Source organism: Drosophila innubila (assembly GCF_004354385.1).
Source record: "Drosophila innubila isolate TH190305 chromosome 2R unlocalized genomic scaffold, UK_Dinn_1.0 1_C_2R, whole genome shotgun sequence".
NCBI classification, from domain to species: Eukaryota; Metazoa; Arthropoda; class Insecta; order Diptera; family Drosophilidae; genus Drosophila; species Drosophila innubila.
The window spans coordinates 23,535,843-23,561,003 of NW_022995374.1; the positions used below are offsets into that span (position 1 = coordinate 23,535,843).

A 25,161-nucleotide genomic window follows, 5' to 3' on the forward strand; every position below is an offset into this window, starting at 1 on the left:
AGCTGAAGTTCATGGTCAACAATTGTTTACGGAGGCTGTGAACGTGATTTAAAATGGCTTTAATACGCTGCTGCTTCGAGCCACCCGAACTGCCGGAGTTCTTCGACAGTTTTGTACAGAAATGTACAGATCCCAGCTGTAAGTATATTTTAAAGCAAAACTAGCTAGTATTTATAAGTAACATAGCATATTCACCTGGTGTGTATTTTCCACAAGCTCCTGTTGTTCTTATTGTACCTATGACAGCTCCCTTAAAGCCCTTCACTATGTTAGTTCCTTACACAGTTTGCATAGATTTCGACACTTCGTCTTTTTGCTGCAATGGAAAATGCAATTGTGCAAAACAATACATTTTAATTGTAAACGCAAAAGACAAAACATTCTACTTTTATTTTTAGATGAAAAAAATCGGTTTCTATTTTCAGGCATCTGAAAAATCCCTAAAATTTTTATGCAATATATTAAAAAAAAACCAGCTAACTTATTGAACACCAATTTTTTTTAAATATTTACAAACAAATTTATTTTGTTTGCCAAATTTAACAAAATTCTTATCTACCTCAATTTCGGCTTGAGGAAAGAAAATATTGCAGAAAATACAACTTTGCGCTAATTATTATTTATAATTCTGCAGTTCTTTACGGAGTTTAAAATGAATTCTTAGTATTTCGTCTACCAGTGCATTTGTCGCATTGACTTCTGGCAATGATTGAAAGTCTTAAATTATTGAAAGACATATTTCGCCTGCGTCCGACAGGAGGGCGACGTCTAAGAAAGCATCTGATGATTATTTGACGTAGCTTTTTCTCCGCTTTAGCCTTCTCCTTAATAACTTTTACTTTTCTTACTCGATTTTTTAAGAAAATCTTTTAGCACTCCGGCATATTATTACGAATACTTCACCATTTAAAATATATAGTGTTGGTATATTCGTATCCATGATGATTCTAATATTCAAAAGGCGCCGAAAGTTTCAAAATTAAAAAATAAACCTCAAAGAGATTTTAGGGATAAAAGAAATGATCCAGCACTCATCTAGTTTTTTAATAAATTCTACAATTTTTAAATAATTATGCAATTTTTATATGAAATTAACTTTTTATTATTGCTTTGTGTAACTTTTCACTCATATGGCCCGTTTACCAGCACTAAACAAAATAGTGGAAAGTTGCAAGAAGCAAAAATAAAAAAGTTAGTTTTATATGACAATTTTAAAATGCATTTTAAAAATCTTATTGAGTCCCAGATCTTTTATTGGGTACTCTATTTTGTTTTCTGGAAATATATATATATATATTGATTTGCCAGACCTATAAAACTGATTTAGATCATTTTTAAGTTCAATGTATTTTTCCGAGAATGTCTTATATGGATTTTTCTTAATATTAAAGCTAGAATTTTAATAATTTTTGCAAAGTTTCCATTAAATTTTGTCGCTTTCTGATATTTTTTAAAATCAAACTATACAACTTCTACCCACGACGGTTGACAAACTTTCAACCTTCCTAAAAATTGTCACCTTGTATTTTATCACTCTTCGAATATTAAATTTTCATCAAGCTATTAATTTTTGTCAAAATTATTGTTAAATTAACTAAAAATATGTTCACATTTGAATTATGCGCCGGAACCAGTGTAACATAAAACGTTGAGTGTGGAGTAATGCTGCTATGTGTTGAGCAAGGGTTAGCGCAGCCAACTTCATGTTGTGTAAATAACATTGCCAGACTGGCAAAACCGACAGTGTGGCAACTTTATGCAAGTTGAAAGAGAATAACAAAATTCGGACACACAAATTTACATTCGCAGCACAGTTTTATCACAGCGTTTATTATCTAACGCCGCGATAAAAATAAAAGTAACAAATAACGACTTGTGAACAAACATGTCTGGTGAGTGATTGGGTGAAAATTCAACAATGAGCGGGCGACTGAATGACCTCGACCTTAAAACGAAAAGAATGACGCGAGCAATCGATCAAAACGATGACTACCCAACCAACAGCAAAAAGGAGTTTGTCTATTCGTGAAGATGTGCCACAAAAGAGAATCCACAAAAACACATTTAAAACGCGAAACAAATATCACGCGAAGCAGGTCAATTCGTATAATAGCATTGAAACGATTATGGCGATAAGATAAAACTACTATATAAACGACTCTAAACGGGGGAAAATTGCTGTCGCACCCACTCATCACTCTTAAATCGAAAAACCTCCCGCTGGGAGTAACACTCGAAGCTTTTTGCTGATTATAAAAATAAAACAGAAAGGGAGAAAAATAATCCTCGACTGCGAAAGTGCAATGAAGCAGACGGAGCAACGACGTCGTCATGTTTACATATCGCTGTATACACGTCTGTTTGCCAAATCCATCTAAGAATTGTGCCTTTCCCTGTGCTCTTCTAGGTTGCTGTGGCTGCTGTTCCGCCTTGCGACCGCGCTACAAGCGACTGGTGGACAACATCTTTCCAGTGAATCCAGAGGATGGCCTGGTCAAGTCCAACATGGAGAAACTGACGTTCTATTCGCTCAGCTCGCCGGATAAACTCGATCGCATTGGCGAGTATCTCTACCAGAAGGCCACCAAGGACATCAATCGCAAGCGTTACAAGTAAATCACATTTGCTTCAATTTCGACTACAATTTTTTATCACTTTGAATCCTTGCAGGCTGGCTGAGATTGCCATGGAGGCGATGGACCTGTTACTGCAGGCATGTCATGCGCAGACAACGCTGAATCTGTTTGTGGAATCATTTCTGCGAATGGTCCAAAAGCTGCTGGAGGATTCGAATCCGAATTTAAAAATAATGGCCACAAACTCGGTAGGATATGCAAAGAGCTATAAGTCAAATTTAACTGCAATTATTTATGTTTGGCAATCCATGATTGTGTTTACTGATATGATTGCAATCAGAATTTTATAAATTACAATCTGAAATCTATTCAAAGCTAACTTGACCACTTTAGACTTTGATCATTAATTGCAATCTCAAATAGTACATATTTATAAAATTACTCTAGTCTTTTGTTGGCACCAGAAGCGCCAAAAATTATCATTTTGCAAGAATAACGCTTTCTAACCTTTTTTTTTTTATCGGGAAACCCTACAATAAATTATCACAGATGCGTATATAACTATATCCAGGAATAACCCGAAACTAATATCGGTTTAAGCTTCGGTTATGGATTAATTTTTGTGTTACCGAATTTTTGTGTGTTTCGGTTTCAAAATTCCGATATTTTTACGGTAAACAAAACAAAGTTGTTAAAATGTAAAAAAAAAACGTTAATATATAAACAAATATTCTTTGATTTCAAGTTAGATCTATTTGAAAAGATCAATATTAAATTTAAATTCAAAACTAGTTTGAAAAGCGATGACCACCTCTAAAGAACATAATTGAATTTTATACTTGACTGTATCGAAACTAACCGTTAAACATAAACCGTTTTCCAATTCTTTATTTCGGTTTGAATAATTTTTAATATTCGATTTCGGTACAAAAAAAGGCTAGTTTTGTTTAGTTTACGGTTTCAGTTACGGTTTACAATTTCAATCGGTTAATACCGTTAAAAATTGCGGTTTCGACTTCAGTTTTTATCCCTGTTTAAAACCAATTGATTTATCGGGAAACCCCACAATAAATTATCATAGATGCGTATTTATAAAATTGAGATGTTAATTTCGGATTCATTGATAAAGATAGATTTACATACAAAAATTTTATTTAATTAATGATTGATATCTAAAACATTTGCTTTAAATTGATTTCAATTTTTCGAGTAACACTTATGTTAATTATCCCTTTGCTCTTCCCCAGTTTGTGAAGTTTGCCAACATTAATGAGGACACGCCCAGCTATCATCGGCGTTACGACTTCTTCATCTCGAAGTTCTCGTCCATGTGTCACAGCGACAGTCAGGATCTGCGTGACAGTCTCCGCTTGGCGGGCATTAAAGGACTCCAGGGTGTTATACGCAAAACAGTGTCCGATGATCTGGTCGAGAACATCTGGGAGGCACAGCACATGGAGAAGATTGTGCCCTCGCTGCTATTCAACATGCAGGTGAGTTCATTTCATTCGAATAACCCCAATATAAACAGTAGTCAACGTTTTCACTTCCAATTGGCGAATCGACCATGAAAGACCTTTAACTAATTTCGTTATTTTGTTATTTTCGTATATTTTGTTAATGCATACGAAACGTAACTCTCAACCCAACACACAACAAAACACAAAACAATAACGAAACGATAACGAACATTAATAAATCGATAAAAGTTTTGTGTGAACGTTATGTTTGTGAAGAAAAATTTACTGGCGGTAATTGAAAATTCAACTAACATTTGTAGCAACATTTTAGAATAAGTATTAACTGAATAAATATAAGTAATAATTCCTTACAGTTATCTCCAGTAACTTAAAAGTTGAAGTACAGTATGCTAACAAACATCTTTTATCACAATGCAGTCTGGCGACTTGACACCTGTTGAGGATGCCACCAATGTGACGCCGCCTGTGCTGGCTGAGGAAGTGCTACGTGAGCTGGTGGGACGTGCCTCATTTGGACACATACGCAGCGTGCTGAAACCGCTCTTGACGTAAGCATCAAGCTAATCTCATTTTGACATTATCATCATCTTGCATAGCGTATTATAATTGTGTCAAAAAATATGTGACGCTTTAAAAAAGTTGTGGCAGAGTCTATCATGTAAATATATTCTTAATCAGGACGACAGATAATTACCAGTGTTGTGACTAATTAACTAATTTTGTTATGCATTGGTCACTTTATTGGCATTGAAAAAAATAATGCTTATGAAAAACAAATTTCACTCAAATTAAAAATACTATTGCTAATAATATGTGTTTTGACTAGAATTGAAAATAGTAGTGCTAATGTCATTTCCCTTGAATTGAAATATTAAATGCAGTAAACATTCTTTCCATTCACATAAGTCTATATTTAAAAATAAGTTTCCTATATAGAAAAAGTTCCTTATATAGAAAAAGAAGAGTATAAATTTTAAATTTAAGCCGTTTTGCGAAATAAAGATAACTAAGAAGTTTTATTTGTTAAAATAATAATATCAATTAAGACTATTAAAAACAGTTTTTCTCTGATTCAGCGCAAAAACAAGATTTATTAGAGGTAAGGTTATGGATATTAAACCTTATGCAGACCTCTGATGATATCTTGCCATCTTGCCATTCATTAAAAATTAATCTTTTTTTAAAGAAATCTGTTTTCTGCTCTTTTATCCATTTTTTTGGAAGTATGGAATTGTAATAAAAAGCAACACTAGTTGCTTGTATACAAAATTTGAAATCAAAAAAGTTGCTAATACAGAGATTGCTACAGTTGAATGTTGCTTTTGTAAAGGTTGCTTATAAATGAAATTTTATTAGCATTAAAATAATGAATCGAAATTTTAGTGGCATTGAAAAATGACTTTGAATTAACATTTTGTTTTAGCATTTAATAATTATAATTAGAACTTAATTTAGTAACATTAATAATTAAATAATTACCACTAGTATTTACAATGACAGTTAAATGACATATCATTAACAGAAGATTTTTCAATACTATTGAAATGACATTTCATTGGAAGTAGATTTTTCAATTCAAGTGAAAAGTAATTTTATTATCATAAATTTGTATGAGTCAGTAATACATAATATTTATTTTTAATGCTAATGAAAATGTTATAATAATGCTATAAGGCACTATCGAGTTGTGCCTGAGAATATTTTGACATCTCCGTCTGCTTCTAAATTGAAACTACTTTATTTAACTCTAAAATTGACCGCCACAAGTGTTTTTAATCTTCGGAGTGCCGAAATTACTTTTTCTTTATATTATTTTTAATTGATTTTCGTTCCATTCACACAGCCATCTGGACCGTCATGAGTTGTGGGTACCAAACACCTTTGCTATACACACATTCCGCATTGTGATGATCTCAATCCAGCCGCAATATTCGTACACGGTTGTGGAGACGTTGATGCAGCATTTGGACAACAATTTCAAGTCATCGCCGAAGACACGCACCTCCCTGGCGGTGGTGCTATCAAAGATTATTGCCATTGCCGCCGGAGAGAGCGTTGGGCCATCTGCCTTGGATATTATTAACAATCTGTTGACCCACCTGCGCACAAGTGTGAGCACAACCACTGAGATAACCACCGAAGAGTCGCAGTACCAGGAGGCGTTGATAAATGCACTTGGCGAGTTTGCTAATCATCATCCGGACTATCAGAAGATTGAAATCATGTTGTTCATCATGAACACAGTGCCCGATCTCTCCAAGAAGAGCAAAGGCGATCAGATGCTGCAGAATATATTGCTGAAATCGCTGCTCAAGGTGGGCAACCAGTACAGTACGGTCTCGTTTGAGAAAGCCTTTCCCGCCTCTTTCCTGCAACCGCTGCTGCGAATGGCGCGCGCTCCACACGATCCAACACGGATGATTGTCATGCAGATCCTTCAGGCGTTGCTCGATCGTCACCAGAACGAGCAAGTTCTTAGCATTGTCAGCGTTAAGCCGTATCCGGCTCTTTCTCAGGAGCCACCGTCACGCTCCGACATCATCTTCACGCACAAGTACGGCGCAAATATTATGCAAGCCATTATCGATAGCATGGCACTGTCGGATCGGGTTGATGCTCTGTCCGCCAGCTATAATACGGCTGCTCTGCTCATTGTAGAGATGTCCTGCAGCGAAACGGTGCAGGAGTTCTTGTTGTTCATCTTAGGGTAAGTATCAATTAAAAAGTGCACTGATTCAAGTTCGTATCTGTATCTTAATCGTATACTTACAGCATACAACAAGTGGCAAGCACAGTGGAGACCTTGGAAGCCGCCCACAGATGCAATTTGCATGCGATATCAATTGCCCTGCTGGTGCTAATCTCACGGGTCAGTGGCATCAACAATCTACTCGAATATGCGCAAAAGATAATCGAGGCACGTCGCGATGAGGCAACATACTATTTGCCGCCGTTGATGGATCCCAAAAAGGTGTCGACAAAGAATCTGAATCTGTCGTTGCCTCATCTGGCCATTGACAAGTTGGCGCTGGGTGAATGCATGCAGAATGCCGGCATGGATGCACAACGTCTCAATACAGGAGCACCGTATATGCTGAATCAAACTGATAATCCAGGACATCGTCATTCCTGGGTCGATTCAGTTAGCGCCCACATGACGCAACGCAATAGCTCCGCCGATTTGACGGTTTACAATGGCGATGTGGACAGTGTGAACAGCTCGCCTGGCATCTGCAAGAAGATCCTATCACCCGAGTACAACTTTGATGCCATGAAACGCGCCCTGGCCGAGCCAACGGAGGCGGCGAAACGTGAGCAACGCGAACGGCAATTGCAAATTGTACGCACCTTCCGCGAAGGCGAATTCGATGACCTCATGCGACGCACCGAACCGAAGGTAAGAGATATCTTCCCATTCCAGTTTAAGAAAGGTACCTAATTTTATCTTTTCTTTACAGCACGATCTCATCCAGAATCGTCTCAACGAACTATTCAACTCGCTTGCCGTGGAGCGACAAATAACGCAAAGCGACAACAAGACAGCCCAGCTTCAGGCTAATAATAATGAAAAGCCCGTCTACGAGACAAAATTCCCCGAGCTGTTCTATTATTAAAATCATCAATCAATTTTAAAAGGGGCACTTAGATACTGCAAAGGAATAAATATTAGTATCTAATAATATAATTAGCAAAATTGTTTGTACGTTACGGGCAGGGTCAATTTTATGTACATTTTTGTTATTTATAAATTAAATTGTTAAACAGCTAAATAAATATATTCGTTAAACCTATATATCTAACTATAAACATGTGTATTTTGTTGCTCAGGGGAAAAAAGTTGGAAAACTTAATTCAAATTTTTGATTGAAAGCGAATCGACCAACACTTTGGAAATAGGCTCAAGTAGTAGAGATACTTAAAAGGAATTCTGTATTTAAGAGGTCTCAAATTGTTTCTCAATTTAAAAAGAAACTCTGTTTAAATTCCATTTCTTTTATTTTTAGTATTTCCAATTAAATTCCGTTTAATTCAAATTATATTAAGTATAATTACTTAAAAAATTAAGATGTTACTAAAGCCAGAAACTCTCAGATTCAAGCCTCTGAACCAAACCTATGACAACAGTTTCAAGTTATGCAAAATATTTACACATTAAGACAAAGTATTCAATTCATTCAAATAGGTAGAACAACTTAGACATCAACTTCAGTCCACTACAATTTAGAATCCATTTTCCAGTCGAGTACAATTGTTTTCTTGCTTTTTATATAAATTCACACATTTAATAATAATTTAAATAGATTACTTGAAATGCAATGGGTTTTTTTTTTTGGGGTCACGTTAATAATTTTAATGATGTAAGCAATTTGTAATGATAATTCGAATAGGTTTTAGTACGATTGCTTAACATTATGGCTTAGATATGAGTCTGTACATATATAATTAGTATATATAAATGGTATATGCATTTAAGTGTGAGGGCACAAAGAGTGTGCAATTAACTTAAGTTATTTGTTAAATTTTTGTGTTTACATTAATTACTATCAGATATTGTAAAAAATATTACAAAAATATATAGAAGTTTTGCAGATCGCAGCGATATCTGCGATACACTAAGAAAATAATGTACAATCATATTTATGTGTGACATACAGTTAGTAGTTAGCTATACAATATATTCATGTATAAATTTAATGGGGAAACGAATGTACAACTACATAAAGCGGAGCTCGTGTTGAGGCGAGTCCTTGAACAGAACGAAGGTGGATTGTGCCAGGATTGTTTGAGTGTATATATAATATATCTATATATATAAAATATATATATAAAGAACGCGCTCAGCACGCCACGTCGCGACATAATGCCTCGCCATCACTCGTTATAACTGGATTATTGCGGGTCCAACTGTAGCGTCCAGCTGGTCGCAGTCCTCCCATGGATGGGGAGGATGTCGTTGATGCCTCCGATTCGCCGCCACCCACACAGACAGCCGAGTCATCGGCACTAGGCGGTGTCAGGGATCTTTCACAGCTCGCTCCAATCTCTGAAATGGGAATAGCTGCAGCTGAAAGGGCCGATTCCTCGCTCTGAGGAACAATCTCCTTGAAGCTCTGGTTTGGCGGCATCACGACAAGCATGTTGATGGATATGAGCAGGGGATGCACCAGCTTGGGATCGAGCACCATCAATGAGACCTCCTCATTCTTCTCCAGGCTCAGTGTTGTGATCTCCGATGTCTGTGTAAAGACGGGCTGGCGTTGTGCATTGATTGATGTTACTGTGGTCCGTATCATGAACTTTCGTCTCGTCTGCAGGCTCAGCACACGCTCGTGCTCATGGCGATGGTGACGTCGTATGTTCAATCGGCGGGAGTCCATGATGAGTATGAGATCCATTCCATAGTTGAAGCCCGTCCAGCGCCACTTCTGATAGCCGGGCTCCAGCAGCAGGCGACCACAGCGCATGCAGTTCTCAAAGAATTGCTCATTGTCCAGCTGTGTTGGACTTCCGTCCTCCTGGCCGTGATCAATCCGCAGCAATGCATCCCAGTGGCTGTGAATGTGCTTGTAGAGCCATTCCTTGGGTATGATGTTGTCATTGAATATGATCTTCAGATCCATATAGTGATTGGTCAGGTACTGCGTGCGTAGTTTCTGGAATACCTTAATGTATGGCTGACCCTCGGGTGTGGCCAGAAAGGAGCGCTCCTCCATCCGGCTGGCAAAGTACGTCCACTGCACAACATCCGCGCTGGGTGAGTGCGTCTCCACGCCGGCATTAGCCAGACGCTCTTGCGTCTTTTGGGCCTCGGCACGTTGCACCGGATCCTCGGGATCGTGATGGGGATGCAGCTGAAGGAACATCCAGGTACGGAGCAGGGTATACAATGAGAATTCCGTTTGCATTACATACAAATCATGGCTGGCAGTGAGTGCACTCATTAGATCAATGGAGATGTGCCGCAACAGATTTGGATGCTTATTGTAAATGCTAAGTAGATTGATTTGGAACCACTGAAATGTTGACTTCTTGACCCCAATCACACCATATTGACAGGCAGCCTCATAGTACTGTATGGCAGTTTCCGCATTGATCGTGTCCACCATCACCTCGGCACACTTGTCAATGATCCCATCCAAATGGAAGAGTGTGGCCGTCGCTAGCACGGGTATCACATCTTTGGCATCAATCTCAATCTCGTCCGAGTACATGGAGCCAAACACAGCGTCCAGGCTATCCACGTTGATCCGATCGTCCAATATCTTAATGTGTACAAAATTCTGTTTTGCCTCCTTCCACGAACCATTGAACATGATGTAAAAGTAGGGACTTTGGCTTAAATAAACCTTATGCAGATGCCACACCTTGTCCAATGCCATGACGGCCACATCCGAATTCTTCTCCTCCTTGAATAAAGCCTGGTAAATGTATTGCGTTGTCGTCAATAGCTTCTTTCTGCACAGCGCCAATTAAAGAGAATTAATTTAATGTTTACTCTATTGAAGATTACTTACTTTTTGGGTGACTTGCTATCCAGTTGCGCTCCATCCCGATCCTCTTGCGATGCAGTGGAGTCCGTGCTGCGTCTCCGCTTTCGTCGATTGCCAAACACATCCGCCACATTGTCCGACAGGGATCCAACAATTTGGCCCATTATCGTGCCGCTTTCTGTCTCTCTCTCTCCCAATGTGTTTCTGTCTCGGTCTCTCGCTGTCGTCTAGGCCTGCGCCTAAGTTCTCCACAAAATCTAAAAATATACAGGAAATTCAAGAAATTAAATAAAATATATTTACAGACGACATGATAAGATAGAGTGAGATTACAGTTTTCAACTCTTATCGATTTCTTGAGATGGGGAAGACTTTCTTAATGTTTAGGAGCAATTTAAAATACCTTTTTACCATGTTACAATTTTCTGGTTTTACATATTTTCTTTTATATATATAAAGTTGGTCAAGAAAGTGTTTATACAAAATCAATTTCTCTTGCAAAGTATTTTTAATGACTTATTTATTTATTTCTTATTTTATTATTGTTGTCTATCTTTCTTACAACGAATAAAACTATTTTAAATAATAAAAATACAAATATGGGAATTTTTTTATTCAAAACACTTTCTTGAGTAACTGTGTAAATGCACATCTATAGAGAATTGTAGTCATTTTATATTAAAAAAATAGTATGCTGGGAATTTTACAGTAAACAAAAGTAAACTTTTTAATATTGGAAAAATATATATATAAATGTTCATACTTACATACATATGTATGTAAATTATGTAGTGAAAAGAGGATATAGTATGTGTATACATATATATGTCGTTGACAGGTTGCGTGGCAAGATGACCCAGTTTAGGGCTGACATCGAAAGGCCCGTTAATAGGGCTAAAAGCAAAACCAGTTGTTACTGTTGCCTGTTTTGTTGTGGCAACTTTTGAGTGGGTGGCTCACCCACTCACTAAAAGCTTTTGAAACTCTGCTCCACTGTGCTTGCAGTTAATGCAAGAGAGCGAGCGAGCAAGCAGGGGAGTGAGTGCGACAAGAGAGGGAAAGGTAGAGAAAGAGAAGAAGGTGGGACGCTCAACAGATGATGTCATCAGTGTGTAGCCTTCAATAGGGGAGGCTCTTTTTTACATGAAAAAAGAACCAACTTCAAAAGCGACAAAAATCATACGAATTGCAGAGCATATATGTATGTTCATATTTCACATTTGTTTATGTTTAAGCCATCAATTGTTGTTTAATGTTGTAAGCGTGTCAAGGTCGTGTCCATAAAAAACGATAAACACACACTTTTTATTTGGTTTGTTTACAAATTTATTTCAGTACATTTAACATCAAATTACGCATTCATTTACATCATATACATATACGTCGTAACACACATTCATAGAAACCAAGTTTGTTTTGGTGCGGCGCAGTTTCGTCTCTCAAAACCAGTTTGAGCACACTTTTCTTATAAGACCAAAACAAGAAATTCGATTGCAACGACTGACAATTACGTCACTACACAATAAGAGAGAGAAATGTAAGAGAGCAAAAGTCAAAGAGCAAGAGAGCAACGACGCGTCGTGTGAAAGCGCAATTGTTGTTAGATTTTAAAACGAAGATGATATCAATTATATACTGCAACTGTTCCAGTCATTAAGCGGGAAGTATGCTTAAAATTATTATTAAAATTTAAAAATGCAAAAAATTGCTGTTGCCCATGTAGTTACGGCCAAGTAACGTGAGTGATCGTCTAAGAAGCCAACAAGCACGGGCTGGGACTCGAACCGCTGTTAGCGCGCTGTAAAACGCAGGAAAATCAAAACATTTAGCCAGATGCGCCACCCTCAACATGTTGTAGTTGTGTTCCAAGTGCCTACTTATGCTGATAAGCATTTATGGTACAATATGTGTGCTCATGGTAAATGGACTGATAAATAGTTTAATTTTATAACTACAAAATATATATGTATGCACTAGAATGGCACCTTTAGGTTCAGCGAACTTGCCAGACAACAAGACACGATAGTCACGAACAGCTGTGGGATCCACAGACGAACGCCTGATTGGCAAAGGCAAACCTGCGTTAAGTCTACCAAATTTACTGTCGTGCGGCACTGATAGCGCTGGAGTTGTATATATGTACATATATATACATGCAATCAGACATACATAAGTTATACCCATTTAAAAGACTCTCCAAAATAGCGTCGTCGAGTAGGAAATACGTGTGACGATGCTTGTCAACAAATATATCCCCTGACCCTATCCCTGTCCCTGTCCACACCCCATTCCCAATCGCTACTCTCAGCATCGCGCTCTTATTCGCTCTCTCTCACAAATGCAAAGAATTGAGGCGACTCAATGCAGTGGATGCTGCTTCTCTCTATAAATAGCAAACAAAAGTAAATTTGGGAACATGTGGGGGAGAACTGAGTAACACAACGAAATACAACGACGCAGTTATAAACTGTTCGTTTTAAAAGGGGAGTGGGGTTTACACCTCTCGTAGTATTGGTGATTGCGTGGTGCATATACGAAGAGAGCGATTGGGCAGAGAGCGCGAGCGAGAGAAAAATAACATCAACAAAACAAGAGCAAAAGACGCAAAATGCAACGATGGAACAGGGGTACACATACGCAAATAAGAAGCAAACTGATAAAACAAATGAAAAGGAATGCAAGAGTGCACACTTACTGTAAATCTGCAGTTACAGTTTTTCGTTTTTATGTAACTTCCACATTAAGTAAATTCATAGACAATTGTAACTCGTCACCTTTATGTATTCACTAATTATTTTTAAAGCACATTTGCTACAAGTGCACTATTTCATTTGCATTCAAAGTTTTATTATCTTTCTTAACACACACAGCTTTTCGCGCTCCGCACACGACAACCGCTCCGCACCGTGGTTTCCAGACAACTCTTTGTCGTGGGTGCACTCCGAGAGAGAGCATAAACAACATAACAGCAAAAGCTGCCACCCTGCTAAATTTCCCGATCTGGTTTGATTTTTCGTACTTAAAAAAATAAGCACTAATCCGAAAATGGGTATTCTTAATTTTTGCACCCATAATTATTTTTTTAAATTTAATTTTCTATCTTTTCTTCCCGGGGGCTGACCAACTTCAAGCCTTTATTAAAATGTTAGCCTTAATTTTGTATAATTTTTCCTCGAGTAAGTTGGCAGCACTGGTTATCTAAGCAGCTTCCAATTATCTATCAATAATGTGACGGTTATCGATTTTGTGGTCGCCCATCACTATCGTTTTTGACATTCACGGCGATTTTATTTGAAAACTGTGAAAAGAATTGAATTAAATAAATAAACAGTAATAATATGAAGGTAACTCCAAAAAAGTCACAACGTGGAGCAGGCGGCGAGTCCTCACTCCGCCGGCGTGAGTCGGCCAAAGAAGAGTCGAAGGAAGACAACGAGGGACCACTGCCAATGCTTCACATAGACGACGACATGGAATCCGAGCTGCCGATTCGAGGACGTCCCTCCAAGAAGCTTCTGCTGCAGAAGCAGCAGCAACGCGCCCAGTACAATGTCAAGCTGGAGCCGGAGATGAAGGCCGTGGCAGCAGCTTCCATATCAATGGGTTCAAGTCGTTCCAAAGCGAAGCGTTCCCTTTACAAAAAGGGATCCAACAATGGAGCATCGCAAAAGTCTCACAGCGAATCGTACGTGATGCGTTTGTTTGAGCGCAGCTTGGATCTGTCCAAGTACAAGGACAAGACGCCACTGTATCCCATCTGTCGCGCCTGGATGGCCAACCAGCCGCGCAATCCCAATGTCGCCATTTACAACACAGATGGCTCCACTCCCAGTGTCAAGCGCGAGGATGACGGCGAGGAGATGTTGGCCAAGTTACTGAGCGGCGAACTAAAGGTCGTCAAGCAGATGCCCCAACCCCGCAAAACAGAGATGACACATGTTCCGGCACGCCTGCAACTTACTCGGGATGAGAAACTGAAAGGAGCCAGCAAAGAGGAACTGCTTGCTGCCAATGTCAAGCAGTGGAAACAAATCCGCCAGAGCTGGCTGAAGCATGCGCAGAAGTATCAGCGGGAGCGATACGAGATAATTGATCAGATAATGAATGCAGTATGCAAGAGAGATTAAAAATAAATGTCTTCACTTGAATAAATGTTTATTTGTATGCGTAGATAATGCGTTTCCCTTTTTCAATCTTTTTTTTTTATCTTTGTGTGTGTTGGCAATTAAGTCTAATTTTATCGACCACTTTTGAATATAATTAAAATGCTGTTGGATTGTTCTGGTTTGGTTCTGTTCCAATTCAAACGAAGCGCGCCAGCTTCAAAGTGATGTTATTGTTGTTGTCTGTGTGTGTGAGAGTGTTGTTGCACACACACAGTTACAATCCTGCGCTTCGAATCTCTCTTTTGCTCTCGACCTGCATTTATTCGACCTTGAGCAACTCAACATCGAAAGTCAGGGTTGCATTGGGGGGAATGACACCTGGATGACCACGGCTGCCATAGGCGTAGTCCGGCGAGCAGATCAGTTTGGCACGTTGTCCAACACTCAGCTGAGCCACGCCCTCATCCCAACCGCGAATAACCTCGCCCTTGCCAATGGTGAACTTGAACGGCTTGTTGCGGTCGCGCGACGAATCAAACTGCGAGTATAGTATAAAAAAGTTATTACACATTTATCAACAAATATTTTTAATTTATATGACCCACCTTGGTTCCGTCATCCAAAGTTCCAGTGTAGTGCACCGAGACCTTTTGTCCATTCTTGGGAAAAGTGCTACCTGTAAGACAAATGCGCGTGAGTGTGTGTGATACACACATATACAACAGATACACATGCACATGCACACGTATAGAGAAACAAATATTTTCTCACCAAGTGCCGCAAATTTTCAACTTGGACAAAAAATATTCTCATTTCTTTTTTCTCTTTTCTACTTACCATCACCGGCAGAAATTGGAACTACTTGTACACCCATTTTATTAGTTTTTTATTATTATTTAAATCGGTTGGCTAATGAAAAAAACTAGCACGTTTTTTCGTCGCTTCGAGCAGAAAAATTTGTGATGACAAGCAAGTATGAAAAATCGCTCACTGGCTATCGTAATCTATTGTCAGTGTGAAACTATCGATAGGCAAAAATCTATGCACCGATAGTTATCCCATCACAAATTTGATAAAAAAAAAGGCGCGTAAATTTTGTAAATTGGTTTTATTTATCAATAATTTGTACACCTTTATCGTTTATGCAAATATTTTGATCGTTTAATGTTCGCACTCCACTCCTTAATAAATCCAAATGCAATTTGTAATCTATTGATATCGATCGCGATGACGTATATTGATTCCTATTAAAGCTGCTGTCCACGGTGTAAATGCAACTGACGTAAAACTTATTGCAGATCTTTTTCAACCGAGCTAGCCAGTTCATATAATAGGTGTATTTGCGTTGGCGAGCCTCTGGTTCAAGATCGAGCCAATAGAACTCGCATAGAGAATCCACGGCAATCAGGCTGATTCTCCCGTTGTCGAGCAGAATATATTGATCCAGAGCTTTAATAGCCATTTCAAGTTGGGAAGATGAAAAGCAATTTATAATTTTCAATGAATCCATACACTTTTCGATCTTGTCTTCCAGCTCGGCTGGAGTGGCATTTGGGTTAGAATTCTCGAGAGCGTCTTTGATAAGTCTTCCAAGTAACTGAGCATCGATCTTGTTGCTAATATTAAAAAATATCACATCACATCGTTGAACGTAATGCGCAACAAGCTGCATTAAAAGAAGACTTTTTCCGCTCTTTCGCACACCGGAAATCTCGACAAGAGACGAGGGCTCTGGGCCACCATTGGTGAATATGTTAGAATTCAAATCCGAGATACTTGGACGCTGTTTACCCAATTGTTGTAAATAAAGTGTTGCTGCACTAGTAATATCCATTATTCATTCGCTTATCAACGCTGTTGTGTCTAGTGATGGCACGATTAATCATTGTCTAAATTCTCGATTTAATCTTATCGCAAAATGGGCTTCGATAAATTAAATCCTTAATCAAGTAATCACATCACTATTTGCGCGTTGTGCTCGTTCTCTTTCTTATCTGAGAGCTGCCCATCCAGTAAAAATGTCTGATCTGGCTCGATTTTTTTACCCAAAAAAATAGTTAAATTTTAGAAAAAATTTATTTTGAAATTTTGTACCATTTTTTAAATTTTTGCAGAGTTTTTGTTAGAATTTTCTCGATTTTTTATATTTTTTTTAGAATTGAATTTTGTAACTTGTCTCCCCGATGGACGAACAGCTTGGCAAACTTTTTGGTTAAAAACCAATCTATTCAATAAATAGGAGTCAGGCTGGAAAACGTTGAATGAGCATAGTGTTGGCCATTGCTTGAAATATTTAGTACAGACAAAAAGTGCAATTTTAATAAATAAATGAAACAGGTAGTTAATATGATTAAAACAGTTCAAGTTGAAATAAAATTTGGAAATTATTGCAACTGTTTTCTTTGAGAAAAAAAAGTAAGTTAACTGTAGGGTTAAACAAATGTGTTAGCAGCTTGGAAATTATGTTTTCGTAGCATAACAGCTGATGACAAATTTTAAGATAAATAAATAGCTGTTTCTGGCTGGAAAGCACCCGAAAAATAGCTGAAATTGCAATGAAAATACTAGTTAACTCTTTTAGCACGGGCCGAGGCAAATTATGCTAAAAAGCTAAAAAAAAAAAATTTAAGCAGTGCGCGTTAAGTGAGGAGCGAATTGCCAATGAGGAGAAGCGTCGTTAAATTTTATACCTAAGATATACCAAACTGTTCTGGTATATCAGATGGCAACTAAAAAATACTGAATCAGTTTTAATTAGAACGCGTTATTGGTCGCGTGTGGCCAGACTTGAAAATTTAAATTTAGGTAAATTCAAATTTCAAAATGCAATAACTTTGAAATAAATTAATAATTTGATGAACATTTAAAATGAGCATTTAGATACAATTAAGGAAAACATTTTTATAAAGGTTTGAAGTTCGTCACCCACAGGTGAGAGAAGCTTCAAAGTTAATTTTAAAAAAGGATCAAAAAACCTAGAAAACTCCAACAAAAATTCTGCAAACAACTAAAAAATTCTAGCTTCAAAATTACGAAATTTTCCAAAAGTGGGTGGACAAATTTTTTGTTACCAGTTTTGACAATTTTTTCCCAAAATGGTTCACATTGCCACATCATTAAATTCTGCAGGGTGGCAACCTTTGGACCGGGTGGCAGCCTTCCTCACCAGTGCTGGCAAGTTTTGGGGGGGAACAATAACAGCTTCTGTTAAATTCTGCTATATTTGTTGTTGTGGGCACTTTTGCATAGCTTTACCAAAAATATTAAAACCGAAACTTGGCAGAATATACAAAATAGCAAATGTAAAAATTCATTTACAAATGGAGTTTTTTTTGAATATATATTTAAAAAAAAACCAGATTTTCAGCTAATAGCAATTTGAAATCTAAAAAAAGCCAGATCCTGATATAAAATAGCTATGTTGGCAACAGTGCAGTCCAATTGCACACATGTAGTTTATTTTTAAGTCGAAACTGTTTCACAACTGCTAACGTTTGCGTCCTGTGCCTGCAGCGTAATGCAGGATGCCCCGGAGCCCGAGCCGAGCAGCAGCAGTAGCGGTAAGCGGACGGCCAAAACACAAGAGAATGCGCCGGGAAGCGGTATCCAGGAGTGTTCCATCTGTGGCACATCAAAGTCCTCGTCATCCGTAATGGACTTGAGTGCCAACAATGTGATGCAGCGTCGCCTCAGCAGGGACTGGAAGTTGCCTGTAAGTTATAGAATCTTTATCAAATTGCAGTTTATCAATCACTTCATTTGCAGGCAGATATCATAAATACGACACTTCAGGCGATTTGCGTGGAGTGCGTCTGTAAGTTGAACATGCACTCTGAAGTCACGCGGACGTTGATGCAGCGCCTGCAGCGTCTGACTAAGGCGAGTGGAACCGCAGCGGAGGCCGAGCGCCAGAGCAAGCAATGCAGTCCTCCCATTGCGGACGCGGAGGTGTCTACGACAGGCGGTCCACTGCCGCTGGAGGATGTCGCTGATGCTGCTGATGTGGCTTCGGCTACAACCAGTTCGTCGTGCTCGGTGCTGCAGGCGTACTCGGCACAACCACCAGAATCTCCAACGGCCACCGAGTCGGGGGGCATGCATAATAATAATGGCAACGCCTTGGACGGCTGGAAGTGGCGTACACGGCTCGTCTGTCAGCATTGTGAGCGTGCCTATTTCCGCAAGGATCTTTATACGCTTCATGTACGTCGCTGCTGGCGTCGAAGCACGCAGCGTCATCACAAGTGTCGTGTGCTAAACGAAGCCAGCATTGACGACAATGGCGACGCCGAGGAGGATTATAACGATCAAACCTTGACACAGGCACCACGTCATTCCCGTACCTTTCAGTGCAAACATTGTGTTAAGGAATTTGCCGGAATTGTTGCGTTGCGACAGCATCAACGCACCACACACCAATCCCACCATCGGTGCAGTCTGTGCGAAGCGGAGTTTGGCACCAAATACGAGTGGGAGCTGCACCATACCATATGCAGTGCCAAGCAGGAGGCAAGTTCTCCCTGCCAGCATTCTATAGACATGATATGAAAATGAATCTATCAATTTTTCAGGCTGTGCAAGGGCAAGAAGTCACCGCCACGCGTTCGACACGTTCGCGTTCTCGGGCTTGTTCCTTGGCCTGGTATAAGGACAATGAGGATGAGGCTGACGATGAGGAGAAAGGGGAGCAGGATGACGATGCAACCTCTGTGGCTGACACGATGTACACGAGACGCATGAACTTCACTGGGGACTGGATAGTTAACCACAGTCGGAGCAACAGCAACAGCGCCATCAATCTGACAATGCTCTACGATGACTATGTGTTGGAAGAGTCACAGATAACGACGGACAAGGAGTATGGTAAGGTGATCCTCCCGCTTTCACATATCTCTGCTAACATCATCATTAACAGATCTATATTTGCTGGATCTGCTGAAGACACAGGTGCAACTGAAAGCATTCTCTTGCTTTGTTCCCAATTGCTGCTATCAGACGGACACGTTGGTGGACCTAATGAAGCACGACTACATGCAGCACTGGAAGATGAGCTGGTTCTACTGCCACAAATGTGGCGATGTCTTCACTAGCAAGTGAGAAATGATTCAACATCATATTAAATCATTACTTTAATCTTTTAACATAATTTTTAGGGTCTTTCTGGACTATCATCTGCATCGGCAAAATCGCGGCTTCTATATATGCCATAAGTGCCATGACGAGTTTGAGTTCCAACATCAATTGGATCGCCATCAGGTGCTGCACAGCAAGGGCATCAATTATCATTGCAACTTTTGTCGCCTGGAGTTTCTCAGTGAGGCGAAACTGTTGGCCCATTGTGAGCATGAGCGTCACAGTCCCAACGATGAGCCGCCCTTGATTTGCATTGATCATGCGCTCTCTATAAGCAATCCCGTGCCCAAGGAGCCCAACAAGGTGCGACAGTATACAATGCGGGTGCTGGACATCCCTCACATACCCTGGCACTCCAATCGACCAATGCATCTGCCACAACACAAACCCTTTCGCTTTGCCATCGGTATCTGCGATTTTGACAATCGTAATCCCCCCAATTGTGTGGGCTGCATGTAAAGTCCCCCTTTAAATACAATTCTGTATTCCGTGTTCTTTAGTCCTGCATAGTTAGTTTTTTTTTAAGTTATTACTATTTTACTCAAATAGCAAAAGTCTGTTGCGTGTTTGTGTCTCCCTAGATATATATAAATATGTATATGTACAAATATTTTTTTATTCAAATTGTGTAATAAATGTGAGCTTACCTGTAAACCAATTATTTAACGCATTTTAGATTCACTTCTTAAGATTTTCAGCCACCTATGAGATACTCGATGAATCCTAAAACTTCTTAAATAAAATTAAAATTATTTTTAGTTCACAAATGGTAGAAAATCACTTAATTCTCTTGAACACACCTGATGGTGAAAAGCCGTTGGAAGAATCTGTTGTACATTCAGTTGTAACGATAAAACCAGATTTAATGTGCAGAAAAATTTAGAAAGTTTTGCAAGAAATTGCCAATATTTTATTGAACATATATATCAACAGATTTTAAGTGAAATAGTTAATTTTTAGTATATAAGTCTGGTCACAGCCTTAGCTGAAGACAAACTGTTATACTGAGTCGTAGTACAAGGGTCAAACGAGGGGAAGGGAAAAGTAGAAATAAGACAAGCATAAATCAATATATATTTTTATATATAATTCATATATATCTTCAGTCATTTTATTTAACATTACCGAAAATGTGTTATATAAATGATAATTCATTGTACATACAAGTATAAGAGCTTTTGTTGTTGTAATTAACACTAAATTTAGATAACGGCAAAATACTTAGTTTGCATTTAATTAATTTATGTACAAAAGTAGGTTTTACTTAAACAATAATTGTATAACAAATGAATTAACGTTACAGATATAGATAAGACGTATGTGTATATGTATGTATGTATGTATGTGTGTGTATAAGACTTAAGTGTTATACTTATACTAGGTACTTAGTTATATAGAGCCTATTGCATTGCCCCCAGCGCATGTTTGTTTGATTTTTGCATTAATTGTTTGCACTAATTACTAATTACATTTTAATTACAATTCAATTAAGCTTACAACTAATTAATTACTTAATTCATTTTGTACGCATTTACTTGAATGATCGGGTCTAACTGTTATACGGTGTGTTTGTGTGTGTGTGTGTGTGTGTGTTTACAAATGAGTCGGTGTCAGTCTTATAAAATTCAACCCAGGACATTGTTATTTAGTTTTTTTTGTTTTGTATTAGTTTAAAATGTAACAAAAAAAATTTAAAAACTAATAATAATAACCATTAAAATATATACCAATCGATATTTTTGAGCTATTTGAGGTAGTTTCGGTTCAATACGCAGCTCAAACACATAAACGTATTCGTATTCATATTCAGATATTCAGAAATCATAAACTAATTAATTTTTTAAACAAATCACTGGCATTTAAAAAGTATTGCTAACTTGTTGCTGATCTCCTATCGATCTATATGTATATATCTATTTTTATACTGAGCCTCTTTTGCTCTGCCACGCCCACTATCCTTCAGTCTTATGTGAGTGTACAGTTGACAATATATGCTTCAATAGTATGGGTATGTGTGGAGGATATTTTTGTGTGGGTGCCCTAAGGTCTAACCTAACCTAAAATGCCTAAAACATAACCTCAACTAAACTACTACAAACCTAACCTCAATATGTATATAGAGCGTAATTCTATTCGTTTTTTTCTTTAGGCACAAAGTGATGCTGACAACAATTTCTCTTAGTATTCTTTTATTAGTGTTTCTAAATGTTTTGTTTTTGATTATTTCTTTCTTGAAGTGCTGCCCCTAATTGATTGATATGAGGAATATCGGGTAATTTTCTTTTTAAAGGGGGTTTTATTAAAGCTTCACTACCGCTAATCGATGCCGGAGCATGTCGATGTTGGAGAACACAACATATATAAGTTTTGCACGTTGTACGCCGAACCAGAATAAAATGAAGGAGGATTTATACACAGGGTGGATTAAAGGATCGTGAATGGGTGCTGGCCTAGAACATGGAGTCATGGCTATCGGTCGCATATTGCCAGGCCATCGTTAGCATCAATCAGTCGGTGCGGGCCTGCGCCTCATCGCTGCCAAGCAGCTCCCGCTTCATGCCCATGCCCAATCCCAAGCCTAGACCCAATCCCATGGCTGGAGCTGGAGCTGGAGCCGGAGCTGGGGATGCCGCCTCATTGAAGTCATCCAGCTCATGCTCCCGCTCCCGCTCCTGTTCCGGCTCGAGGTCATGGGATTCCTTGCCATTGGTGGACACCGAGGCGGAGTTGGAGGAGTGCATGATGACACTGGCGCTTTCCATGGGGGAGGCGGCACGTGGCGGAGGTGGCGAATAGGGCGACTCGGGACGCTCTTTGCGCTGCAGCGACAGATCCTCCACTTGATCATGATCATCCTCATCATCGGCATCGCGTTCCTCCTCAATAGCCTCCCGTTTGATCAGCGCCTGGCCGTGCTTCTCCTCCTGATCCTGATCGTGCTCTTGCTCAGCATAGTGGTGGACAGGTGAACGTGAAGGTGGCACATGGCCATTGGAGCCCGGCGGACTGTTGGACATGCGATTGGCGGCGGCATGAGCAGCTGCCGCCAAGGCCATGGCATGGAGCGCCTCCCGGCCAGCAATGTCGCCTCCACGGTTCTCCAGCGCCTGTTGCAGGAAGGCGTGATCCAAGAGAGCAGCAGCCGAGTGTGGAATCGTTGGCGGCATGCCATGACCATGACCATGACCATGTGGACCATGACCATGACCATGATGACCATGTCCTGAGCCCGGCTCCTTCTGGTCGTGCTTCAGCTCCGTCTGCCCGTAGTTGTGGGCAGCTGCAGCCGCCGCCGCGGCAGCGGAATAGGGAAACGCTGCCGAGGATTCACCCGGCGGACTGCGCTTTGGAGTGCGATGGGTGCCACGTCCGGTGTTGATATTCAGCTTGCGCACCTTGTCGTACAGGGTGCGACTGGGCAGTCCGAACTTCCTGCTCGCCTGGAGAGCGCTCATGCCCTCCCGGACGCATTGGATGGCGCACATCATGTCCGCCCGGGTGTATTGCTTGTAGCGCTTCCACTCCGGCTTCTTGCCGCTGCCCTGACCGCCAGTCTCCTCATCAAAGGAGCGATCCGTGTGCGGCGACAGCGGCTCCTTATCACCGCCGTAGTCGGAACCATTGAAGCTGTGGCTACCAGCGCCGGCAGCACTGCCGCTTCCGCTTCCGCTGCCCAGTTGATGTGGATGCTGATGGGTTGGCGTCTTCTCCACGGGATTCTTGACGCCCGGCAGCATCAGAGGATTCGGCTGGGAGGAGTCTGCGGGATTCGCCTGGGCCAACACATTGCGTAAAATGGGTGTGTCCCGTGTGCTGTTGAGCAACATGCTCGAGATGGCCGATAGCTTCTTGCGCTTGAGCGGATTCATATCAGCCGCCGACTCGTATACGGAATTCAACATGGCGGCGGCGGCGGCAGAGGGGGAAAGTGGCCACTGGCCAGATTCTCCGGCGGCAGCAGCATGCGGCGTGGAGTGTGTGGGAGTCAGAGGAGCCTCGCCAGCTGGGATGTGGGCATTGATGTTCATGGGCACGCCACTGGAGGCGGGGAAACTCGTGTAGGGCGGCTGGTAGGCACCAAAGGGAGGCGGAGGCGGCGAGCAGCTGCTCGAGATGGCGGCACTGGGTGAAATATGCGTCGATGTTGAGATCACGGATGAGGAATTGTGCTGTCCATAGGCAGCATCGGATCCACCGTTAAGCGGCTTACCGCCGGAGCTGGACGTGGGCTGATGATGATGATGATGATGATGGTGTCCAGCTGGAGTGCTGCCCTGGAACTGATGGCTCTGTGAACGCTCCTCGCTTGCAGTGGATGCAGCTGAGATGGCCTTGTGATTGAACTTCATGAGGTTATCGTAGAGTCCTTTGACCTGCAGCTCCTTGGCGGTGCGCAGTATCTCCGGCTCCTGGCTCTTGGTCACCGTCGTCTCGCCCGTGTACATGTATTGCAGCAGGGCGGCAATCTCGAATCCCTTCACCCCTGGCAATATGATGCTGCACTGATCCTGCGGCACATCCTGCAATATGGCCTGAAAGTAGGGTGAATTGGCGGCAAGGACAACGCGATGTGCCTTGAACTGTTCATCATCCACGACCAGGGTGCAGTCCACATAGCTGCCCACCTCGTGCAGAGCATGTAGGATCTGCACGAGGTTCGTCTGATGATTATTCCAGCGCAGACAGTACGTCTGACCCTCGCTGCTGGCCACTGGCGTCGGTCCGCCCATCTCGTCGGGCCTCAGTTGCTGAGGATTGTGGTGACTCTCCCGAGGATTGTGACCGTGACTGTGACCGTGACTGTGACTATTGTGACGATGGCGCTGTCGATGCAGCTGCTCCTGCTCCTGGTCCGGATCCTCGTCCGGTGCGGTGTCGCTGCTGCTGTTATAGGCGCTGTTCAGGCTCGTGAACGCGGCGCTCAACAGGGTCGGCGAATATGAGGCAAGATGCTTCCTGACCTTGAGCGCCAGCTTAAGGCTTACAGTTCACCAGTTGCCTGCGAGCGTGACCGAAAAATGGACACAACGGGAAAAAAGAGAAGAGATACGTTTCAAATTAGTCAAAAGATTTCGATTTGAATAAACGATGTGAATCCTCAATGTGAAAGATTTGCACAGTGTTGTGTTTTTTTTTCGGAAATGCCAAATAAACCGAAATCGTATTTTGCACGGGTTGCTATAATCTATGAGAATTGGCAAAAGGGAGGGGACTGGATATTGAGAAATGTGGAGTAGGGAGTAGAAAATAGGAGTAGGAAGTAGTTGCAAGCAAAGGAATATTACTTAGTAAATGAGAACTTGAGATTTAGATTTGGGAAGATGGAAGTGGGAAGTGAAAAAGGAGAAAGAGCAGTGGGTGATAGAAAAAGCAA

General features: G+C 40.6%; 7 protein-coding genes across 10 annotated transcripts; 3 read left to right on the top strand and 4 right to left on the bottom strand.

Annotated features, from left to right (window-relative positions):
• Nucleotides 1–38: 38 nt before the first annotated feature.
• LOC117783122 (protein EFR3 homolog cmp44E) lies at nucleotides 39–7,864 on the top strand. Of its 2 annotated transcripts, none has more exons than XM_034620334.1 (8): nucleotides 39–138; nucleotides 2,408–2,612; nucleotides 2,671–2,824; nucleotides 3,824–4,069; nucleotides 4,475–4,605; nucleotides 5,901–6,764; nucleotides 6,830–7,454; nucleotides 7,516–7,864. In XM_034620334.1, the coding sequence occupies exons 1-8, from the start codon at nucleotides 54–56 to the stop codon at nucleotides 7,669–7,671; spliced, it is 2,466 nt and encodes an 821-aa protein (XP_034476225.1). In that variant the 5' UTR covers nucleotides 39–53; the 3' UTR covers nucleotides 7,672–7,864. The 2 variants fall into 2 exon arrangements, with proteins under 2 accessions (XP_034476225.1, XP_034476226.1); XM_034620335.1 differs by lacking the exon at nucleotides 39–138 and adding an exon at nucleotides 1,740–1,892.
• Nucleotides 7,865–8,034: 170 nt separating this feature from the next.
• On the bottom strand, nucleotides 8,035–13,498 carry LOC117783123 (protein germ cell-less). 2 transcript variants are annotated; one of them, XM_034620336.1, is made up of 3 exons: nucleotides 13,244–13,498; nucleotides 10,573–10,805; nucleotides 8,035–10,513 (listed from the first exon to the last, which is right to left on the bottom strand). In XM_034620336.1, exons 2-3 carry the CDS (start codon nucleotides 10,710–10,712, stop codon nucleotides 8,896–8,898), a joined length of 1,758 nt encoding a protein of 585 aa, XP_034476227.1. In that variant the 5' UTR covers nucleotides 10,713–10,805; nucleotides 13,244–13,498; the 3' UTR covers nucleotides 8,035–8,895. The 2 variants fall into 2 exon arrangements, with proteins under 2 accessions (XP_034476227.1, XP_034476229.1); XM_034620338.1 differs by having other exon boundaries at nucleotides 10,569–10,805.
• Nucleotides 13,499–13,821: 323 nt separating this feature from the next.
• On the top strand, nucleotides 13,822–14,716 carry LOC117783830 (protein lin-37 homolog). The gene has a single exon (XM_034621378.1). It carries the CDS (start codon nucleotides 13,887–13,889, stop codon nucleotides 14,673–14,675), a length of 789 nt encoding a protein of 262 aa, XP_034477269.1. The 5' UTR covers nucleotides 13,822–13,886; the 3' UTR covers nucleotides 14,676–14,716.
• LOC117783832 (12 kDa FK506-binding protein) lies at nucleotides 14,687–15,646 on the bottom strand. The gene is made up of 3 exons (XM_034621380.1): nucleotides 15,492–15,646; nucleotides 15,260–15,330; nucleotides 14,687–15,192 (listed from the first exon to the last, which is right to left on the bottom strand). The coding sequence occupies exons 1-3, from the start codon at nucleotides 15,526–15,528 to the stop codon at nucleotides 14,974–14,976; spliced, it is 327 nt and encodes a 108-aa protein (XP_034477271.1). The 5' UTR covers nucleotides 15,529–15,646; the 3' UTR covers nucleotides 14,687–14,973.
• On the bottom strand, nucleotides 15,556–16,545 carry LOC117783831. Its single transcript, XM_034621379.1, has one exon. It carries the CDS (start codon nucleotides 16,486–16,488, stop codon nucleotides 15,763–15,765), a length of 726 nt encoding a protein of 241 aa, XP_034477270.1. The 5' UTR covers nucleotides 16,489–16,545; the 3' UTR covers nucleotides 15,556–15,762.
• A 1,517-nt stretch (nucleotides 16,546–18,062) lies between these two features.
• LOC117785385 (zinc finger protein 33A) lies at nucleotides 18,063–20,445 on the top strand. Its single transcript, XM_034623352.1, has 5 exons — nucleotides 18,063–18,366; nucleotides 18,420–19,163; nucleotides 19,226–19,517; nucleotides 19,570–19,747; nucleotides 19,808–20,445. The coding sequence occupies exons 1-5, from the start codon at nucleotides 18,172–18,174 to the stop codon at nucleotides 20,244–20,246; spliced, it is 1,848 nt and encodes a 615-aa protein (XP_034479243.1). The 5' UTR covers nucleotides 18,063–18,171; the 3' UTR covers nucleotides 20,247–20,445.
• A 1,518-nt stretch (nucleotides 20,446–21,963) lies between these two features.
• LOC117784527 (longitudinals lacking protein, isoforms J/P/Q/S/Z) lies at nucleotides 21,964–24,548 on the bottom strand. Of its 2 annotated transcripts, XM_034622282.1 has the most exons (3): nucleotides 24,110–24,548; nucleotides 22,453–24,016; nucleotides 21,964–22,356 (listed from the first exon to the last, which is right to left on the bottom strand). In XM_034622282.1, exons 1-3 carry the CDS (start codon nucleotides 24,515–24,517, stop codon nucleotides 22,295–22,297), a joined length of 2,034 nt encoding a protein of 677 aa, XP_034478173.1. In that variant the 5' UTR covers nucleotides 24,518–24,548; the 3' UTR covers nucleotides 21,964–22,294. The 2 variants fall into 2 exon arrangements, with proteins under 2 accessions (XP_034478173.1, XP_034478172.1); XM_034622281.1 differs by having other exon boundaries at nucleotides 21,964–24,016.
• Nucleotides 24,549–25,161: the final 613 nt, after the last annotated feature.

What these genes read in the sequence shown, in the direction of transcription:
- LOC117783123 (XM_034620336.1), bottom strand. Translation starts at nt 10,712, where the DNA reads ATGGGCCAAATTGTTGGATCCCTGTCGGACAATGTGGCGGATGTGTTT. An exon ending in GATAGCAAGTCACCCAAAAA is followed by an intron (nt 10,514 to 10,572) that starts GTAAGTAATCTT and finishes GGCGCTGTGCAG; the next exon opens with AAAGAAGCTATTGACGACAA.
- LOC117783830 (XM_034621378.1), top strand. Translation starts at nt 13,887, where the DNA reads ATGAAGGTAACTCCAAAAAAGTCACAACGTGGAGCAGGCGGCGAGTCC.
- LOC117784527 (XM_034622281.1), bottom strand. Translation starts at nt 24,517, where the DNA reads ATGGGCGGACCGACGCCAGTGGCCAGCAGCGAGGGTCAGACGTACTGT. An exon ending in TCAATCACAAGGCCATCTCA is followed by an intron (nt 24,017 to 24,109) that starts GCTGCATCCACT and finishes CATCATCATCAG; the next exon opens with CCCACGTCCAGCTCCGGCGG.
- LOC117783122 (XM_034620334.1), top strand. Translation starts at nt 54, where the DNA reads ATGGCTTTAATACGCTGCTGCTTCGAGCCACCCGAACTGCCGGAGTTC. An exon ending in ATCAATCGCAAGCGTTACAA is followed by an intron (nt 2,613 to 2,670) that starts GTAAATCACATT and finishes GAATCCTTGCAG; the next exon opens with GCTGGCTGAGATTGCCATGG. An exon ending in GTGCTGAAACCGCTCTTGAC is followed by an intron (nt 4,606 to 5,900) that starts GTAAGCATCAAG and finishes CCATTCACACAG; the next exon opens with CCATCTGGACCGTCATGAGT.
- LOC117785385 (XM_034623352.1), top strand. Translation starts at nt 18,172, where the DNA reads ATGCAGGATGCCCCGGAGCCCGAGCCGAGCAGCAGCAGTAGCGGTAAG. An exon ending in GCAGGGACTGGAAGTTGCCT is followed by an intron (nt 18,367 to 18,419) that starts GTAAGTTATAGA and finishes CTTCATTTGCAG; the next exon opens with GCAGATATCATAAATACGAC. An exon ending in GGCGATGTCTTCACTAGCAA is followed by an intron (nt 19,748 to 19,807) that starts GTGAGAAATGAT and finishes CATAATTTTTAG; the next exon opens with GGTCTTTCTGGACTATCATC.
- LOC117783831 (XM_034621379.1), bottom strand. Translation starts at nt 16,488, where the DNA reads ATGGATATTACTAGTGCAGCAACACTTTATTTACAACAATTGGGTAAA.
- LOC117783832 (XM_034621380.1), bottom strand. Translation starts at nt 15,528, where the DNA reads ATGGGTGTACAAGTAGTTCCAATTTCTGCCGGTGATG. An exon ending in TCCAATTTCTGCCGGTGATG is followed by an intron (nt 15,331 to 15,491) that starts GTAAGTAGAAAA and finishes TTTGTCTTACAG; the next exon opens with GTAGCACTTTTCCCAAGAAT. An exon ending in CTTTGGATGACGGAACCAAG is followed by an intron (nt 15,193 to 15,259) that starts GTGGGTCATATA and finishes CTATACTCGCAG; the next exon opens with TTTGATTCGTCGCGCGACCG.